Source organism: Cyprinus carpio, chromosome A4 (assembly GCF_018340385.1).
Source record: "Cyprinus carpio isolate SPL01 chromosome A4, ASM1834038v1, whole genome shotgun sequence".
In the NCBI taxonomy this organism is placed as follows: domain Eukaryota; kingdom Metazoa; phylum Chordata; class Actinopteri; order Cypriniformes; family Cyprinidae; genus Cyprinus; species Cyprinus carpio.
Genome location: NC_056575.1, coordinates 6278832 through 6300573, shown reverse-complemented (window position 1 = coordinate 6300573; position 21742 = coordinate 6278832). Strand labels below are relative to the sequence as shown.

General features: G+C 37.7%; 1 protein-coding gene across 12 annotated transcripts in view; it reads right to left on the bottom strand.

Moving 5' to 3' along the window:
- LOC109075953 (ELKS/Rab6-interacting/CAST family member 1-like) overlaps positions 1–21742 on the bottom strand; it is a 191814-nt gene that overhangs the window by 60772 nt on the left and 109300 nt on the right. For 5 of the 12 annotated variants that reach the window (XM_042738654.1, XM_042738660.1, XM_042738668.1 and 2 more), the window contains one exon: positions 2341–2466. The exons of 6 other annotated variants lie outside the window; for them this stretch is intronic. In XM_042738654.1, the coding sequence (XP_042594588.1) occupies positions 2341–2466 (126 nt within the window). Of the gene's footprint in view, positions 1–2340; positions 2467–20025; positions 20336–21742 lie in introns of those variants that run through there. One more of the 12 variants, XM_042738720.1, reaches the window with a different exon arrangement.

Genomic DNA, 21742 nt, shown 5'->3' with positions numbered 1-21742 from the left:
CGATAGCAGCACAGCAAAAGGGTGGCCAGCACATCCCTGAACCAAACACAAACACACTGCTCTCCTCTGCCTATCTCCCCTAGCCCAGCCTCCTCTGGGAACATACACACGCCTGGACTGACAGCACCTAGCCATCTGGATCACATCAGCTGGAGAGCGAGAGATAGAGAGCACAGTAATCTCTAAACCCTAAGAGGAGAACGTAACTCTTGCTGAACTTTACGCAGGGTTGATGTTGAGTTTATGGAATTTACCATCATGGTCTATAAATTTCAGATTTCATAAACATTTTCTTAAAAATCCCATGCAATCAACATTACGGTTTGGTGGCTTTTAGTCTGTGTGTGTTAGCTTTGAGGTCATATATATGTACAGCAGTGGTCAAAAGTTTTGAGAATGACATAAATATCAAGTCTGCTGCCTCTGTTTTTATGATGCCAATTTGCATATACTCCAGAATGTTATGAAGAATGATCAGATTAATTGCAAAGTCCGTCCTCGTCATGAATATTAACATAATCCCAAAAACATTTCCACTGTATTACAGCCTTGCCACAAAAGGACCAGCTGACATCATGTCAGTGATTCTCTCATTAACACAGGTGAGAGTGTTGATGAGGACAAGGCTAGAGATCACTTCCATCAGTCCTGTGGCATGCCAACAGTAAAGCATCCTGAGACCATTCATGGTGTGTGGTTGCTTCTCAGCCAAGGGAGTGGGCTCACTCACAATTTTGCCTAAGAACACAGCCATGAATGAAGAATGATACAAAAACATCCTCCGAGAGCAACTTCTTCAAACCATCCAAGAACAGTTTGGTGAGGAACAATGCCTTTTCCAGCATGCTAGAGCACCTTGCCATAAGGCAAATGTGATAACTAAGTGGTTCGGGGAACAAAACACCAAAATTTTGGATCCATGGCCAGGAAACACACCAGATCTTCATCCCGTTGAGAACTTGTGGTCAATCCTCAAGAGGTGGGTGGACAAACAAAAACCCACAAATTCTGACAAACTCCAAGCATTCATTTTGCAAGAATGGGCTGCCTTCAGTCAGGATGTGGCCCAGAAGTTTTTTGTTGACAGCATGCCCGGGTGAATTGCAGAGGTCTTGAAAAAGAAGGGTCAACACTGCAAATACACTTTGCATAAACTTATCATAATTGTCAATAAAAGCCGTTGACACTTATGAAATTCTTGTGATTGTACTTCAGTACACCATAGTAACATCTGACAAAAGATCTAAAAACACTGTAGCAGCAGAATTTGTGAAATTGTGTCATTCTCAAAAATTTTGCCCACAGTTAGTGTACTCCTAAAGTTGGCATGAACAAATTTAAGCAGATATATGCATTTAATATTAAAACTTAGCCAAATTATTCATGATTCATCTTGCACTACACAGACTGTTTAATCAAATACTCTCTGATCAAAAAAGTAACAAAGCAATGTTCATGGCATAGTCAATGTTCGTGACATTACTGAGAAAAAAAAAAAGACAAGTCAATGTGTTCAATGTGTTCTTCTCAAACTTTCAGTTCCAATAGCATAGTCAAAATAAATAAATAAATAAATAAGTAAATAAATAAATGAAATCACATGGGGTTTGAGGTAAATTGTTTATAACAAAGACTAAATAAAATACAAATGGAATTAAATTAATTTAAATAAAAAAGCCAAATGAATTCAATTAAAACTGAAACCATTATGGGAACATTTTATTTCAATAACAGACAGACAGACAGATACACAGATACACAGATAGATAGATAGATAGATAGATAGATAGATAGATAGATAGATAGATAGATAGATAGATAGATAGATAGATAGATAGATAGATAGATAGATAGATAGATAGATAGATAGATAGATAAAATAATAATAATAATAACCAATAATAAAAAATGGAAAATAAATTGATGCAAATACTGAGATCTACAGAAAATGTTCAATCTTGCATTAAGAAACATCCTTTATTATGTGTTCACCAATCATCTGACTAAAACCATTACTGGAAAGCTTTCCGTACTGTACATCATTGAACACAGGAGGGGGGAAGTAAACATGCTGTACTTCACAGCATCCTGTATTTACACCCGCAAACTTTATACACACAATTCTTGTGCCAGGAAGAGATTCTGACAAACAAAACCAGACCGTAGTTAGATAGACAGATAGACACGCACAGTGACAGACAGACGGAGCAGGTGGTGGAAGATGGGAAAAGCCGGTCAAGCCATGACCACTTCAGACATGCTACACAGAGCGTGACCGGGAAAACGCACTGTTCCGCAGGCCGCCCCGGCTCACCGGAGTCCACTCAAAATCCCTGTTACCTGGGAAACGTGTGGAAAGTTGCAGCAAGCAACACAGCTGGGGCCTCTAAACAAAACCAGGGAGGAAGACGAGGGAGGAGGGCAGAGCTTGCTTTCTGGGAAATGAAGCTCGTCAAGGAGTGGCACCTGCGGAAACCATTATTAAAACAGATGGAATCAGGGGAGAAAGATGCGCTCAGAATAAGCAGAAGAGACGTGCAGACACAGGAACACTGAGGCTTACCACTGGACACCAAACGAGAGACTACGCTTGTCAATGTGACATACAGCCCTAAAGCCCAGCTCTCGCTGCAACAGGCCGCTCGGTGCGGCTTAAAGACATATTCCATGTTCTCCCCCGTGACATGTCTACAATGTAGATGGTTTTAAAATGCAAGCGTGGATTATCCAGATATGTTCTGCAGCTTCTGGACAGTTCATGGTTTTTTATTGTGACTAATGTGGCCGTGACAAAGCTTATGAATTATTAGTGTAGTGAAGACTCTCTGTTGTTTCGTTTCGTGTTTGGTCACAGGTTTCTAGCGGATCTGCTCAGATATGGGGAGGATGACATGGGCCTGACCGAGCACCCTGTACAATTTTCCAGCAGTAAAAGAGTATAAATCAGACCTGAAACCTGAGGGTCGAGAGCAGATGACTGATTTTACTCCAGAAATATGCCTCTTTGTAGAAAGATGGTATGACGCATTTGTTAAAGATCTTTCTATTTGATGAAAGAATTTCTACTAGTGTAAATTTTTGTAGAATATATTAAATACATCTGATCTTTAAACTGTTTAATGATTTTTTTTTTTCAATTAAAAAATTGCCATGAATCTAAAACATTAAATAAAATATTCTGATATTTCATATAATATTCATATAAATGAAATATTCTACATACATTTATCAATTCTGACAAGTTAGCAATTATAATTAAATTACCAAAAATAATAGAATTACACTAAAAAAAAAACTTACATATCTGAAGTACACTGTATAATTCCATGAATGATATGAAGGTCTATATAATGAAAACGTATCAATATATGAATGAAGATATTTCAAAAATGTTTATTAAAAAAATATATATTAAACTAAATCACATATACCTTTCACAAATAATTATGTTAAGATAAAAATTAAAAATTAAAAGATAAAAGATTAATAATAAAATAACCATTTAATGAATTTGTGTAAGATTTAGTAATATCTTTGATCGTCTTACTGTATCTTACCCTACAACTGAGAAGCTACATGGATAAATATTGTTAAAATTTTGGGGGGCTGTAAGATTAATTAATTAATTTATTTATTTAAATTAATACTTTTATTCAGCAAGATGCATTAAAAATTAAAACTAACAGCAAATACATATATAATATTCTTATTTTTTTAATTCTTCTTTTTATCTTTCTATTCATTAAACAGTCCTGAAAAATTTATCTCAGTTTACCCCAGAAAATTTTATAAGCAAATAATTTTCAGCACTGATAAGAAAGGTTTCTTAAGCGCCAAATCAGCACATTAGATTTCTGAAGGATCTTGTAACACTTAAGTAATTGCTGCTGAAAATTCAGCTTTGCCATAACAGAAATAAACTGCATTTTAAAATATTTTAAAACAGAAAACAATTACTTTGAATTAAAATATTTAATAAAATATTAAACACTGAAATAATAAAAGATTTCGAAAATATATTTTAAAAATTAAATCAAATAAATGCAGCTTTGGTGAGCACAAAAGGCTTCCTTCAAAAACACAGAAAAATCTAACCGACCCCAAACTTTTGCTAATATATATACAATATAAATTTATTACTTTCAGTGTAGAGTTACTCTTTATCTTTAAACTCATCCTGTGTGCCATAAACTGTAGTCAGCAGAGTTGTCAGGGCATCAGCGACAGATACTGCCACTCAGTGTCCCGTGTTTCCATGCGTGTGTGTCTGCATCTGTGTTTAAGGAAGGAAGGAAATGTTCATCCCAAAGCCAGTCACTGTAAATCTCACCTACATCAAACATGGCTCGGTGCAGACAAACTGCACTGTCTGTTTCTCAGGTCTAAGTCCGGAGAGAAGGTGGTCTGTAACGAATTCAAGGCCTCTGATTGAAGGACGAGTTCCAGAAGTTTCTCCACAAACAGACCTGGCAGGACAACTCCGCCTGTGGGGAACCCAGCAACCATGGAGTCGTGTGTGGTCATCTTTATAACACACACACATTCAACTGGGTCGTACCGCAGCACAGACAGAGCAAGTTTTTTCCGCTCTCGTAGATAAAAAAAGACCCATCAGACCAAAGCCGGTTGTCGGGAAGCTAGTTTAAGGGTCCGGTTACGTCATATGGTGGATGGATGAAAAGGTGGTTTCATAAATGGGGCCATTTATTGGATCGACAAAGACAGAAGGGGTGTATGGAGTGAGGCTACCACAGACCAAAATGAAGTACCCTCAAGTACCCCCACTGGCCACAGCCCAATTACCAACACCACACACCACCACACTGAATGCAATAAAACAACTCGGGACCCACAGCTACCAAGACTGGGACATCCTCAACTGAAAACACAAAAACTCCAACTACCTTCACTGTTGTCTGAAGACAGGCTGGATGTAGCGGCCCCACAGAGGCCAGTGATATTTCTGCCGGTGTCAGACACTTCTTTGTGTCCACGCAGCACTGCATCTGGGTTGGTCGTTTGACTAGAGATGGCAGTTTTTCAGATCCTTCACTCTCAATGAGCCCCCAATGAGTTTACTGTAACTCTCTTGGTCCAAGACCACCCTGCTTAAATGAAATATTTAATACTTACATGCACAACGGACACTAAATAAACACAGAGGAGAGTCATTTTTGTCCTCTGTATGCTGAAACAAAGTGATTATTGCTCATCTCTGAAACCTCACACTCCATACAGACTTTTTTGTATTTCAGGGTTAGTCATATTATACTAGATATCATTTAGCATGATCAATATCAAAATGGTCATTATTACAACTACTAATGTTTCAACTAAATCAATGGGGTTGAAGATCAGACTCATGTAACGCTATCGATCTATTAACTGAACACATTTAATTAATTTATATCATTATAAGAAATTAATACTTTATTAAGCCACATTAATTGATATTGACATATTAACAATGGCATAACTATTAATAATATAAATTTAAATGTTTATCAAGTTATTTGTAATGGTAAAAAAATAATACTAATACATTTATAATGAATTATCAAAAACAATAAATAATACATTTACAATATTACAAAAGATGCCTATTTCAAAAATGTATATATATAAAAAATAATAATAAATAAATAACTTACTTAAGTTTTTCACGGCGTGTTTCTTTGAGCACCAAACCAGCATAATGGCTGCTAAAAAATTAAACTTTGCCATCATAGAAATAAATTATATTTTAAAATATATGAATATATATTTACATATTTGCATTATAAATGCAGCCTTGGTGAGCATAAGAGGCATCATGAAACATCAAAAAAATCTTACTGACCCCAACTTTTTGTACATAAAACTTACATTTATATATAATCTTTTTGTGCTGTACGGAAAAAAAACTGAGCCATACATGTCTGGAACAACATGATGATCCAATTTGGATGGAGAGTTTTTGTTTCTGGAAGAATAATCCCTTAAACTACACATCTGACCAAATTTCTATCTGTCGTGCATCCAAGTCACAAGAAATGGATGATACTGGAGTGAAAGACAAGAGTAGCTGATTACGAAAATGACAAGGAAACCCATCAGAGTAATAAGGCATCGGTGAGAATGCCAGGAGAGCTTAACCTCAGAGCCACAGTCGTAATCCCCTCCAGATCCAGCCATGAAGGTTCAAACAGTCAGGCCAGTGATGACAGAGCAAAACCACCACACCTGCCAGGCCCTCGCTGACGGCTTCTTTTCTCTCCTTCTTTCACTTGTTTTCTTTCCCCACCCTCTGTTTTCTCACTCTTCTCTTTGAGGGGGCTACAGCTGTCCAGCCTCTCCGACGGTGGACAGGAAGAATTTTTCTGCTCACCAGACCGCATGTCATGATGTCACCCGTGTGGCGACACAGAGTGAGGCTGAACAGATGGTTTGGAGCATGCTCAGACCAAGCGACCCGTGGCAGCTCCGCTCAGCAGCCCTGATAAACAGGGCCAAGCCACCTCTGAGCCGAGCAGCTTTAAAAAACACTTAGAAGCCCTTTATCACCCTAGCAATTGAATCCCCTTGATCCCCTAAAACAGGACCTGTAGCTGCTTGCATTCTGCTTTACAACAGGGGGAAAGACTCACCCTTTAAATCACAACAGCCCACTTTCTAGGCCTTTCCTTTATCTGACCCAATGATGGGCACTCTGATACTTCTAATGGCTCCCAGTCAAAGGCAAACACTGGCGTGTGTTTTCTCAGTGATACGAATCAGATAGCAACAGACTTCTAAGACGTCTGCTGAGGTGCTCTGGCGGCCTTCCAAATAGTTTCTATATATGCCCCGTAAATCACCGGTGTGAGGATCATTGTTTGTCAAAACGTTTGATTTCAGCCAATTTTCCAAAGGTACAGTAGCCTGCTGTGTCTGGAGCTGCTATGACGCCACTCCTGGACCTTTGAAGTGTCTTAAAAAGTGCCCTAAAAAGTGCCCTTGAAATACACTACTTTGAATATTATGCCAAACCGTCCTCGCACACTCATTGCGCATTAATTTGGCTTCTACTAATTTGCCATCTCTGATTTTTTTCTGTTGCTTTATTGTATTTTAAAGAGATAACTCACCCTCATGTCGGCCCTGTATGACTTTCTCTTTTCTGCAGGAAACAAAAGATAATTTTGCAACTGTTGACAGAAAGTAAATTGGGGACACAGAATTATATTTTATTAAAAAAGGGGGTAAAAACTGATTTTCTTATATTTTTATGATGTTTTAAATTTGGGGGAAAGCTATCCCTTTAGATTGTGGGAACTTGTAGTATAAATAAATAAACAAACAAACCAGACTTATTCTCATATACTAGAACTATTCCTGGATATTTTTATTTAATAATTTTTTCTTTCTTTTGTAATTTTATATTTTTTCTCTCTTTAACTCATAGGAACTTTTTTTCTCTCTTTAACTCATAGTAACCCCCCCCCCCCATTTTCAAACATTTTTCAAAAAAAAAAAAAAAAATGTTTTTTTCTAAATAATATTTTTCATTTTGGGTTAAACTATTACTTCAACTTGTGGGAACCAAAAAAAAATAATAATAAAAATTAAATAAATACAAATAAACAACTAGCCTCTTTCTCAGAAACCAGAACTCCCCATTAGCAGCTGAATGGACAAGGGGAGGAGGGCGGAGGACCGTTTCCCAAACTTTACAATACATTTAAGTTCAGTCCACTCCCAGAAGCATTCTGGGAGGCAGACATACACAATCACACCATGTTAGCAGCAGACAAGCTGCCATGCCTGATCGGGGTGGTACAGGATGGAGACACAGCACTTGGCACCAGCCTGGTCGACCACATTACAGATGCCAATAAACGCCCGGCCTGGTCGCCCACCACAGCTTGCCCCCTTTTTAACAGGTTGGACCTGGACAACGCCAGTGCAGCCCGCGCCAGCTCTTGTAACACTACTTTACTATGTTATTATTTGCCTTTCTGCTGTTTATTTTATTCCTTTAATTAGGGCCGGGTTTCAGTCTAAAGGCTTAACTCTGGAAAGCTGAGGTTTTAACGTGTCCCACTGCACTTGTGTTAGCGTTGAGCAATCAACAGCGAGCTGCGCTTCTCACCCACTCGGAGAGAAGGATTTAAAGCACGTCAGAGCACACAAAAACCCTTAAATTATTCAATATTATAAACACGCTGAAGGAAAAAAAAAACACATCAGCTGGGCGTTTACAAAATGAATCGCATTAAACCTTGGCTTGTTTTGCAGCAATCTGTCGGATTTCACCATCGAGCCCCCGAGTAGCACTTTATAGTGCATGATATCCCCTCTGGGTCCTGATCATCTCTCACAGACTGCCGTGCACGTGATTTAGCCTTATGCAAGACTATGTGATCTGATTCATAATGCATTACGATGGACAGACAATTCACACCGAGACATTCGTAGTGCTAAAGGGGGCAGAAAGAGGTCAGGCGGGCCTCAAATTACCAACCAAATCTGCCCCCCTTGCTATTCCATCACTTCACACTCAAGACGTCCATCAAACAAGCCAGATGTGGCCGCACGGCATCAGTCACAAAAGCCATTCACCCCTGCTGATGGCTAAAACGTCCCATGAGTCCTACCGCTTGTGTGTTTACATACAACCTGACAGCTGGAGTTCAGAGGGGCATCTTTTCTAACCGTGATGAGATGTCGGTGAACCAAAGGGGGGAAAGATACTTGACCCTCATCTACAAATAGAGAAATAAGTACCACAAGGCTTCACCTGCGAGGCAGATAATGGGTTGTGACTTTGACCACGGAGGTCTCATGTACGTATCCATTAAAAATGGGTTGCTCAGTATGGAGGAGCTAATCAGAGGCGGAGAGGTTCAGAACGGGCCTGTCACGGCCGGCGGCCCCCCTTAGCCCTGCTATTCCTCCTGCTCCACAAACCTCAGTTTCCTGGGCCCCTAACAAGTCCCAGCTGTGCCTGTAAGAGCTGACAAAACACACTCTTCCACACTCTCTCAAATATACACACAGACATGCACACACACTCACATTTAGTGGATGCAAAAGCCACTGTATAAAACATACTGTGTCTCTGCCTGGGGAAGAAAAAAAGCCTCCCTCTTTGCCTACATCCATCTCCGGCTTCTGCTTTTTACCCTCGCCAGCGCTGACAAGCTACATTAGCCGCTCTGCATGTGCATACTACCCAGCATGCCTTGCTCCTGGGGTCTCGGAGTACGAGATGGGCAGGCCGTACAGTACATAGCATTGGGAGTCAAATTTCACCTCTAAGCAGGGAGCGGTCTGGATCCTTTCCTCTAGCAAACTACTGCTCTACAGAACCCACTTTACATGGAAATCCATAATGGCCTACTTACATACACATACATGTGCGTGATGTCATCATCTTGCAGACTTATATATATATAAATATTTATACATAAGATATTTCAAAAAGGTTGATGCCAACAACCCTTAAATATGAAAATTGCCCTGTAAAATAAAAAGGGGACCCCCTTCTAAGTTAATTAACTAATTAACAATTATATGCTGAAAGAATGAATATATATATATATATATATATATATATATATATATATATATATATATATATATATATATATATATATATATATATATATATATATATATATATATTAGGGGTGGGAATTATATATAGCGTCACGATACGATATTATCACAATACTTTTGTCACGATACAATATTATTGCGATTTTAAATTTATTCCGATATTCTGCGATATATTGCAATTTATTACCTTTTTCAAACTTCAAATTAAGTGCCCAAAGGAAAACTTCGGCAACATCTGTTTTAACTAAAATGAAACATTACTCAGTTTGTTTATCTCACTTCAGTTTTATTGCTGCAGTGCAAAATGGGATTGTCAAGCAGACAAACTGACCAACACTTTCATGAAAACCTGTCATAAATGTTGTATGCATCTGGCAAACTCAACTATTTGTATTACAGTTTAGTCTAGTCCACCTTAATTAAATGTAAACAGGTATGCACTGCTGTGCCACTACAGGTATTTTGAACAATGCAACCTGAAATTGTACTAAAAAGTTGTGCAGACCCTTCAGCAATTGGGGCATTTGAAAGTAAATTACTGTTAAATTTAAATGAAATTAAATAAAACATGTAGTTTTACATCTAGGGATGCACCGAAATGAAAATTCCGGGCCTGAAAACTGAAAATTCTGGATGCACTTGGCCGAAAATGCTTGTAATGATTATTTATTGTATTATTAAATAATATAAAGTAATTTTGTAAGTCTTTTTAAATTTAACTAAATTTTAATGATACTAAATTTAAAAAAGCCAATAAAATAACCACACTTTTACTGAGAGTAACACAATAAAACTGGATAGAATTTATATTAATATTGGTAACACATACAATAGGTTTATTAGTTAACTACTTTAGTTAACGAACTAAGAATGGACAATAGTTCTTCAGCATTTATTAATCTTAGTTCATGTTAATTTCAACATTTACTAATTCATTATTAAAATCAACAGTTTGTTAACTGCTTGTTAACAGTTAATGCCCTCTGAATTAACATGAACTAACAATGAACAACTGTATTCGCATTAACTTACACTAAGAAAGATTAATATATACTGTAATGTATTGTTCATTGTTCGTTCATGTTAGTAAATACATTAACTAACATTAACTAAGGGAACCTTACTGTAAAGTGTTACCTTAATATTAAATATCAATATATTATTTGGATTCACTTCTATGTAAAAGAAATAAGTTGTTGGGTTTTTTTTTTTTTTGGACTGATTATCCAAATAATGTATAGTCCTACAAAGCTATTATTATGAGCAGAGCATATGAGCAGAGCATAGCGTCACTGAAGGTAGCATCATTTTACTAGTGTTGCCCAGTACAGCTGAACTACACCATGTTACAGCACAGTAGCGCTACTGCAACAAGTATACTACATAGAAATTTCCTGTCAGTGCGTTATTTGAGCGGACTTTGCTTGAGTTGTACACGAATGAAACGCACATTCATAGAGCGGAATACTGAGCGGAGCGTCAAACCGCGCACTGAGGAGGAGAGTGAAACATGCGCACTATACAGTATATATATACACATATATATATATATATATATATATATATATATATATATATATATATATATATATATATAAACACATATATATATTATTATTATTATTATTATCATTATTATATATAGCCTACCTATATTTTCTGCTCGCATTTTCGGCCGTTTTTCTCTTTTGGCCGAAAATGCCATTTTCAGCCAATCATTTTCAGACGCCGAAAATTCTGTCCATCCCTCCTTGTTTACAAATCCAAAGTAAGTCCATACATCCGATTTAATTGCAGACGGGACTTTCCTGATAACTTTACGCCATGCCACCATATTTATTTTATTTTATTTTATTTTATTTTATTTTATTTTATTTTATTTTATTTTATTTTATTATTTTATTTTATTTTATTTTATTTTATTTTATTTTATTTTATTTTATTTTATTTTATTATTTTATTTTATTTTATTTTATTTTTTTATTTTATTTTATTTTATTTTATTTATTTTATTTTATTTTATATTTATATTGCATTATAATTGAAATTTTAATGTATAATACATCATATAAGAACATATATTAAAATATATATATAAAAAATTTTATATATAAAAAATTATATATTGAAATATATATATGGTATTTTCCACTTATTTAGTTACCGGCCAGAATAAAAAAATATAAATCTAATAACCTAGAACATTAACAGCACACCTCTCCTTATTAAGCCGCATGATTTGAGGCAACATTCACATTTGTACCACAAACACTGCATGATGACTTACTTGCCAAAGTTTAATACTTAGCATTAGGGTTATGCTCAAATCCCCAAGTGTGTGCAAGCAATACCACTATAAAAAATAACCAACCACAATGTAAATCTTTCCATGATGCTCTTTAAGAGATGGAAAAATACACACCAGTGGCTGTCGTGTTCGCTGCAGATAAGACAACGGAGGAAACGCAGGCAGAAAATGTCCAGTGATTACTCATTTGCCCCCAGAGACGGGCGATAGGCGCAGACCCCTCATAGGTGTGGTGCACTTTGTGTGTGTGCATGTAATTCTTTAACTATCCAAAGAAAAACACAGAAAGAGGCCACAGTGGAGTGTGACGGACAGGCTGGGTGTGGAGGGTAGTTGGTGTGGGGGCACCCGTGACAGACAGAGATTAATGAGAGCCCAAACCCCCCTCAAATCTCCCACCTCTCCCCCTCCACCATAATGCCTGCTAATCACCTGGGTGTCAGAGCTTATTGTTGAGATGACTGCGATCCTGCTTACACACACACAGGTCTCACACTACATCTGCCTGATTGAGTCTGCTGCTCATGGAACTGCATAATCTGCCTCTCTGTTTGATTTTTAAACCTGATGTTTCCCACTCGAGCTCTTTGCATTCCTTCATTAAGACCAAGCTCTTGTGTTTTGATCAGAATAAGACACCTGTTTTTTTTTTTTTTTTGAGGAGAAGATGAAAAAAAGTGTCAAACCAACAAAAAAGGGATAAACAGAAGCAGTTGATCTTAACGATTGACTGCTAACTGGATGAGAGAAAGAAAAAGAACAGAGTGAGAGATCAGATACAAAGGCGGACAGAAATCAGAGGTGCTGCTGAAGCTTCGTCACGCCGGCACAGAATGAGGCAGAACAGCAACTCATCAATCAATGTCATGCAGGGGATGTCCTAAGACAGTCTTAAGCACATTCCTGTCACCAGACGTCCCCTGGGACAGCCGCCGTGACACTGTCATTCAGGGGTCAATAATGTGCAGTCCCTCGACTTAAGTGCTAAAATTGGATGAGTGAATGTGAGGACCATTATTTTTATGCAAATGGTTAAAATGTGTTTAAACTGCATAAAGAATTTCTAAAATCACAACTCCAATAAATTCAGAGCAATTGCTCGTTTTAGCCTGGGAAGGAGTGAAAAAAAACCCTTCTGATTCTGTATGAAAAAATGTATAATAATATCAAATATATTATTTTAAACATGGGAATATGATATTTGACATCAATTATTAGATACAGAATAAAAAACAAAAAACAAAAAAAAAACACATCAACCAAAATTCGCTTCTGATTATTACTTCGAAGCAACATTTCATTGAGAAGCACATGCAAAAACAGACATGCAACCACACACACTCGAGTTCTATTTATGACTCAAATACTGCAGGGTTTGGGGACCTGGTGCTGCAGTAAGGCCCCTGAGGGCTATATTTCTGGCCCCAGCAGGGTGTAGCAGCCATTTACAGTGGGGAGTGAGGGTCTGGATCTTTACCCAACACTCCAGACGCAGCTCCTGGGCCTCCTTGAGCCCGACGAGCACAGGGCAGCACCGGGGGGTTGGGCAAAGAGGGAGGGAGATGGTGAGGTTGGGTCCCGCTTTGAAGTTTAAATATAAAAACGAGGTGGAAAAAACAGTGTTGGGGCGCAAGACCAAGAGACAAAGGTAAAGTCATCGATTCAGCTTTCAAAGACAGCCTTTGACACACCTGGGCGTGTGAGGTTTCAAAGTCAAGCTTTTTTTTTCAGCTCGCTCTGAAGTGTTCAAGATGTTCGCTTAAAAGTAAGAAAGTCCCATAAGCACTTCAGCAAACTTTTAGGGTTTTTTTTTTTTTGCAAGGCAGAACAAAAGCAGAGCAGAGGTAAGTCTCTCCGCTCTCTTCCTGCTGATGTTCGCTATCACAAGCTTCATCTTTAGAGCCACTCAGAGAAACTTTAAGAGGGCGAGCAGCTGCCGGGGAGGAAAATAGTTGGACCACACAAGCGAAAAGAGAGAGAGAGAGATTGAGAGACGGAGAAAAGACAAGACAGCTCAGACTCCCTCACTCCACTCCAGCTGAAACAGATGACAGGACAGAGAGCACATATCAGCCTTTCCCCCCTCTAGCCATCCCAGCTAATCTTTTCCACATTCCCCTGCTCTCTCTTTTGCCTTCTCTCCGTTTCTAACCCCCATATCCCTCTCTCTGTGTCAGCGATGTTAATCTGCTGAAGGAGCTGAGCACCTTTGACAGATGCCAGTATGGCGACAGCTACAGAGTGACTTGTGACAGGAGGCCCGCACTGTAACTGTGGCTCACCTGTCAATCTAACTGGCAAAAGTTCTCCACAAAAATAAGGGGGGCGAAAGAGAGAATGAGTTAAGGAGAGGCAGAGAGATTTTTTCCTCAGTAATAGGAGGTAGATTTTAAAGAAACAAGATTCAAGGGTCTGATACCGGGAGAGCCATTTCCTGTCGAAAATATGGACAAGCTCAGGCTGAGCCAGCACACTGCCATGACTGGCCTGTCAATCATTTTCTCTTCACTACAAACACACATATACACACACACTCACTAATAGATAAGCACTTTATTATTACAATAATTCAGTTTGAATCTAAAAGCAATCCAAACTGTGACTGAAAAGCAGACTGTGCGAACAGCTTCGTCTCCCTTTAATAGGACACCTGAGCTTGTCATTTTTTGACAGTTCAGGGGAGAGTTACAGAGAAACTTTCTTAGAAATGCTGAATTTTTTAGAGAAATGGGCCATAAACATTACTCTGAATATTTTTTACATTTAAAGTGTAAATTCAATATTTTTTTAAAAAGTTTCTTATGCTCACAAACTCTTAATTTATTTGATCAAAAATACAGTAAAATGTTTTCTATATCAATATATATATATTTAAATGTAATTTATTCCTGTAATGACAATGCTGTATTTTCAGCATCAGTACTCCAGTCTTCAGTGTCACATGATCATTCAGAAATCATTATAATATGACAATTCACTGCTTAAGAAACATTTCTTATCATTACCAATGTTGAAAACAATTGTGCTGGTTAATATTTTTGTGGTAGCTTTTTTCTTCAAGATTCTTTGATGAAGTTCAGATACCTATATGTGTGTGTGTGTGTGTGTGTATTTATTTATTTTTTTTGGACCTTTAATGATGTGTTCCCTGAGGCATAGATTTCGTTCACCTTAAAATTTAGCCAAGTAAACCTACGCAGACACACACAAAAGGTAAGAGCTTAAGACTAAAAGTGATAATCTGAGAATTATCCGTCGTCTGCTGAAAGCTTTTAGTGAGATAGTGTTCCAGAAAGTTCCAGACACTGGGACTGAAAAGCTGAAATGGTGGGTACAGAGTGGAGTCGGGAAATGGGTCAGACGTCCAAGGGCACCATATAAATGATTCAGAATCAGCGCTGGAAGAGAAGAGGAGAGGAACTAAAGGGACCAGAGCAGACATTGTCTTGGGGTTAGAGATGAAGCCGTTGCAAAATCACCACTTTTTAAAGAGTTAGAGTAAGCAAATAGAAGCACTTGACATAAAGCTAGAGAAACACACACACACACACACACACACACAATCAGACTGATATAAACACTGAATGGCTGCAGTGCGATTATGGAATGCTGCTTGTCCAATCAAATTAGAAAACTGCTTTATAAAACACAAACCCTACATGCAGCCTTCAACACATCTTTTCACATCAAACAGAATCTTAAAAGCGTTATCCACTGCGTCTGCGTGCCTGTGTGTCTAATTTCTTGTTTAACCAGATGCAGAAATGGCAAGATGACCAAAACGCAAAAGAAAATTCTGCATGTTCCACACAAATGGATGGAAAGTGAAGAGAGGAAAAATTATAAAATGATTACTAATTAAAACTGAATTCCAAAGAAAGCATGTTTTAATTGAAACACTTCGATATGAGAAGGAAAAATAAAAAACGCCTGGAATATAGCTTTAGAAATTGGCAGTTTTCACTCTGGCAGTGCAAATCCGCTCAGTAGTGAAATGATTTCAAATTCCCCCCATGTTCACTTAATTATGATGAAAGAAACTCACTAAAATGAGTTTGATCTTTAAAAATGGTAAGTTTAATATCCAGTATATCAAGACACGTATGATGGAGACATGAAAATGTTTAACTGCTTAACTGAAATGACCCACAAGCACCCTTCCTGCAAATGTCTGATAATTGAATATCTCTCGGGAAAAAAAGAAAAAAGAAAAAAGTCTTTTCGTTTGCTGGGATCACTTCTTTGTAAAATGATTGCCTGTCAGTTCTACTTTGCGTTTCTGTTTTTTTCAGTCACTGCTCTCTTTAAGTCAATCTTTCTTTTTTCCTTCCCTTTTTAAAGAATAGATATTTAAGGACGATAATTGCTTGGCACAGGGAACGTATAATCAACTGAAAAGGCAGCTTTTTTTTTTTCCCTGTGCCTTTTTTGTGAAATCCGTTTTGTTAAGCAGAGATTATAGCTGAAAGAAATTGGCAATACAAGAGCAATTAAAGTTAAAAAACACAGCATGGTATTTAAATGAAGGGTTGACTGAAGAGTCCTGTGGGACTCATTTTTTTACGGCTCCATTTTCTCGATTTCGATCTTTGTCCTCTTTAGCTGAGATTTTAAAAGAGCGGGAAGAGTAAAATCAGGAAGAAACAAAGCCAGTGAGCGTTTTACAGTGCCTTGGAACAGAGAAAACATGCTGAGCTCTGAATTTTCTGATATTGTATGCACAATTTCCCCGAAAGATCACACAGTATTGTAATTTTAGGGCAGCGAGAGCTGCAGCGTCTAAATAATTTATCCAAAACCTGAGCAGGAGAGAGAGTGAAAAAGTGCGAGAACGTCAAGTAACAGATGCCCCGTTCACTCAATAAGGATAATAAAAAAGTCATTTCTGCTTTACTATGAGAAAGTTTTGCTGCATCACATTCTGACACAGAATTCCCACTTGATTTCAGACTGACCCGGCTCAATCCACACCCTCAAAATGGATGTTATATATTCCTAGCCGTCAAAACGTTCCGTCTCTTGTAATCGCCCGTAATCATTGCAGTCTAGGACATTTTGTAATGATCTCATAGACATAAACACTGTCAGTAATACCGCAGAAAAAGGCAGATCTGCACATAACTATATGTGTGGAGTGACGTTAAGCCCAGACAGAGTTGAGTAGTTATTCTGAGGCTGCCTTGTTTGGCAGGCACTTTATCGCCTGTAGCGTTCAGGCCCGTGTTGACGGCAGCACTTCATGTCGGTCGGGAGAGTTTTGGGGTGTTGTTCATGTTCAACATGCTCAAGTGAATTTCCAGCACAACTACGGCCCATTAGCTACTCCTTACAAATACCCACACAGCAAAAAAACAAGCCAAAAAACAAAAAACAAAAAAACAAATGCAAACAATGCTGCAATTAGGAAGTGTGAGCTACATGTTTTCAAGAAGGAATTGAGTCCAAGTTATCAGAGTTGTTCCTAATAAACTACACGGTTTATGCATTTAACAAACCCAAGCAACAAACCGTTTAACCTCTGGAACGGTGTATGACTAGTAGCCCAGTTTCAAAAACAAGCGAGTTGCCTATACACACAGTCACTTTAAGATATTATAGATATGCCCCAATGCAAAGGCTGGTTCAAAATAAAAAAATAAAGAAATAAATAAATGTTAATTATTATTATTATTGTAGGTAAATATTTAACAGCCTTATTATGTTATGTTATGAATGTTCAAACAATACTACATCAACAACAGAACCGCAGTAGTAGTAGCAAAAATAAAAATTATAATTATTAGTATTATTAACAGCCTTATTAATAACAACACAATTAATAACAATATTAATAACAACAAAATAATAATAATATTTATTTTTTTAATAAATTAAATAAATTAAAATTAAATAAATTAATAATTTATTATTATGGGCCAATCCTTAATGGGCACTGTTCATTGATGTGAGCACAGTGAAAAATTAATCAAGATGACAGGCAAGGCAAGGCAAGGCAAAAAAAAAATAAATAAAACTGATCATTTTTGCTAGAAACAAAATGTTTATTATTTTACCCAATATTTCTGTCCTTTCCATGCCATCAGCTTAGCAACACGCGAAAAACAAAACTACTGAAAATCAGTGATGAGACAAGTTTTTTTGTATCTAGAGTATTGCAAATCAGTCAATTATGATGTTACATTCTATTAAAACGCTCTCTTAGTAGGCAGTTAGGCAGCTTACTACATTTTAGAACACAGCCAGAGTGGTGGCAAATCCTCCAGTAGATGAGCAGGTGAAAAGTGCAGCGATGCTAATACAGGATGACATGCACCTTTCAGCCCCCTATCACAACTGAGCCAGAGTACATACTGAAGATGTGAGAGAGTGAGAGGGAGAGGAGTGAAATAGGGTAAGAGGAGAGTGATCCGATTCATCTCAGCGTCAAACAGGGCCATTGGTTTGAGATGCTCACACAGGCCCGCAGGGCTGCGCCGATCCGATGGGGGTTCTGTCCAACAGCATGGTGTGGAGATGAAAGATCTGGCGTGGCAGAGGGGGTACGTGTCTCCTCTTTGTTGCAGACATGTGTTAACATTGTTGGGGATCAGCGAGCTGGACCGCGCACATGCCGATCATACCTCGGAGAAAAGCAGCGGAAAATGGGATCTTTAAGTATTCATGTGCTCAGATTCACACAGTGCTCAAGCCTCGGCAAGGGGGGCGGGAACAGAGTGCAATGGAGGGGAATACGTCAAATGCTGATGAAGGCGAGAACAAAGGCTGGGAGAGACAAAAGACAACCATGGATAGAAGAAACTAGACAAAAGGAGATTGAGCTGGAAACAGAAAAGGATACAATTGGAGGGGGAAAGGGAAGATAAAGAGGTGCATATAAGATATTAAGGAATGAGTGAGATGAAATTATCAAGGGTGGGAAATAAGGGCATCACATGAGTGAGGTTTTCACAGCCGGCCACCCACCTGCATCCCCCTCCAGACTAAAATAGACTGAGCCCTTTTCCAGGCCAGACACTAATCTTCACAGGTATTCCCAGGACTGGGACTGTGAACCAGAGAGGGATGATGCAGCAGAAGCAAAACCCCTTCAAACCTGCTGATGCCTGAGAGACAGACAGGGACGGTGGAGTAAGCTCATGATCAAAGCATGTTCTACCATAAGAAGACACAAAAGACAGCAAAAGAGAAATGAGACAGAGAGACAGGGATCTACAAGTCTAAGACCACTTGTTCAAATGCTTCTGCTCTGCATTTCTCTCATTTAACACCATGACAGATTGCTATCAACAAAAATGTATTAATAAAACGGATTAAATTTTTAAATCATTAAATTAATAAAAATGTTTTAAAAAGTAAAATCTTATTATTATATTTATTGCTGTTGTTGTTGTTTTTTACAGCGTTATTATATTAATAACAAGAACAAAAGAAAACAGAAATAACAACAATAAAATATTATTATTTATTATTTAAAATACCCCAGTTTTTAAAAGCCTTAACAACAACAACAAAAACAACAATAATAATTGTTATTATTATTATTATTAGTAGTAGTAGTAGTAGTATTGTTTGTTATTAATTGTTTATTACTATTACTATTATTATTATTATTATTACTACCAATGCCCAGTCTTAAACACCCCATAATGCACTGAAGTGAGCTTAGTGAAAATTCATCAAGATGACGTCTTTTGATGAGAAAAAATTAAAATATAAATTTTTAATTTTATTTTTTATATATATATATATATATATATATATATATATATATATATATATATATATATATATATATATATATATATATATATATATATATATATATATATATATATATATAAAATAAGGACTAACAACAACTTCTAAAAACAAATTTGCTTATGATTAAGAGAACAGAGAATTTGCTTATGATTAATAACTTTTCTTTATTTTCCAAATCCTAAAACATTAAATTTTTCAGTGTGATCCCAGTCTTTCAGATCTCAGTATACATAGATAGACCCCATGTGTCTCAATCCCAAAACCAGCAGACACTGAATATCCCCAGCCATTCAGTAAACAGCACAAAACCTAGCGACTCCAAGTTAACAAACTATATACAGACACCCGCATCCCACTAGATGAGCAGATGTGTGTTCTTCGCATAAACGTGATCGCTAAGAAGGAGCCAAAAGGGAAAGAGGATGTGGAATACAGAGAGACAAATGGAGAGAGGGAACGCAGGAGGAAAACAGATGGATGAAGGACTTGGAATGTCTCCTCGGGCTTTAATGAAGTCCTTCACAAGTCAATCGCTCCTCTCAGCCCAGCGGTTCTGTACACAGATGCAGGGTGGAAAAAGTGGAGGGGGCTCATTGGCCTTGATTCCCAGACAGGGATGCTTTAATGTGGGATGGAGGGGGCGGAGGATGCCCCCCTGTGGAAGTCTGCCTTCCGTATGATCACAGCCTGGGGACGAGATGGCTTTCCTATTAGTGAGCCAGGCAGATACATTAATACACTCTAGCACAAGCTAACACACGGCCACAAACGAGATATTTGTTAATGCATACACTAACAAGAGCTTCAAAATGGCCTGCAGCCAAAACAAACATATCCTGCACAGATGCCACACTCTCTCCACAAACAAAGCAGCTACGGCGGTAATTACTCATGAGGAGTTTGAAGTGGGCTTAGAGATCCCCCTCATTATACAAATGCAAACATGCTGGAATAAAGCACATATAACTAAGTATTTGAAGCTCGCTCTTTTTAATCAGATGTTCACTTTCCCTGAGCGCTGCCATATGTATGTGGTCCGGTCCGCGCCACATACCTGACGAATGGGCCTGCCGAAAGTGGCCAATGGCGAGGCACCAGAGAAAAGCACAGGAATAAAAGCAAGAGATGAAAAGAAATAATATAGAGATAAGGGAAGAGAGGAAAATGGGGCTGCTATTAGGGAAATGAGCTCTTAAGAAGTGCAGCTGTGAAGCGGTCCCTGGAGGGTGGCTATCAGGAGTCCTGTTGGCCAGCGGGGCAGAAGGGACTGACACGGAGCCAGTGCTGTTAGCCCAATTAGCTTCAGATCTGTTCTCTGCCTGCTGCTCTTGGCTGGGCTGGACAGCTGCACTGGGTTTGGATTTAAATATGTAGAGAAATGAGCAGCTCAAACTGCTCCTCATTTAATTGCCTTGAAGTAAGAAGCACACCAATGCCAACTCGTCCCGACTGTATGAAGAAAAGTACAGAGTAATGAAGCTGGATTGCGACTTGGTCTGCTTGAGAATGATTTCCATCTTAGAAGCGCCATTTAAACCTGCTATTAAGATGTTTCAGTGATCTGAGCGACTGTGGGAAACTTTGGATTTGATCACTTAAACACATTCAGAATTAATAAAAAGTGCACAAAACCACAATTGCATCTAAAATGTAAACACTGATGCACACTGAGGCATCCTGAACAGCAGTGGAGGACTGCCCACTGCACTCAAAAAGATTTCAACTTTGACAATTACATTAACTTTATAAGAACTTTATAAGAAGTTATAACTTATATACTTAACTTATAACTTAACTAAAAAAATCTAGTTATTTATTTCAGCTGTTTTCAAAGAATTTTCATGTACTGTAAATGTACTAAAATAACTAAATCTGATATATGTTTTTTTAGGATTTTTTTGTAGTGTTTTTGTGTTATGTTAATTTAATATGATATATAAATTTGTAATAAAATACAAATATAAAATACAACTATAAAAAACAAAAATAATCCATATTGATTAATAAAAATCTAAAACTAAACTGAAAATAAGTATTGCTACAAAAAAAAAAAGATACAGGCACACTAACAACATGAGATAACACTGAGGGAAT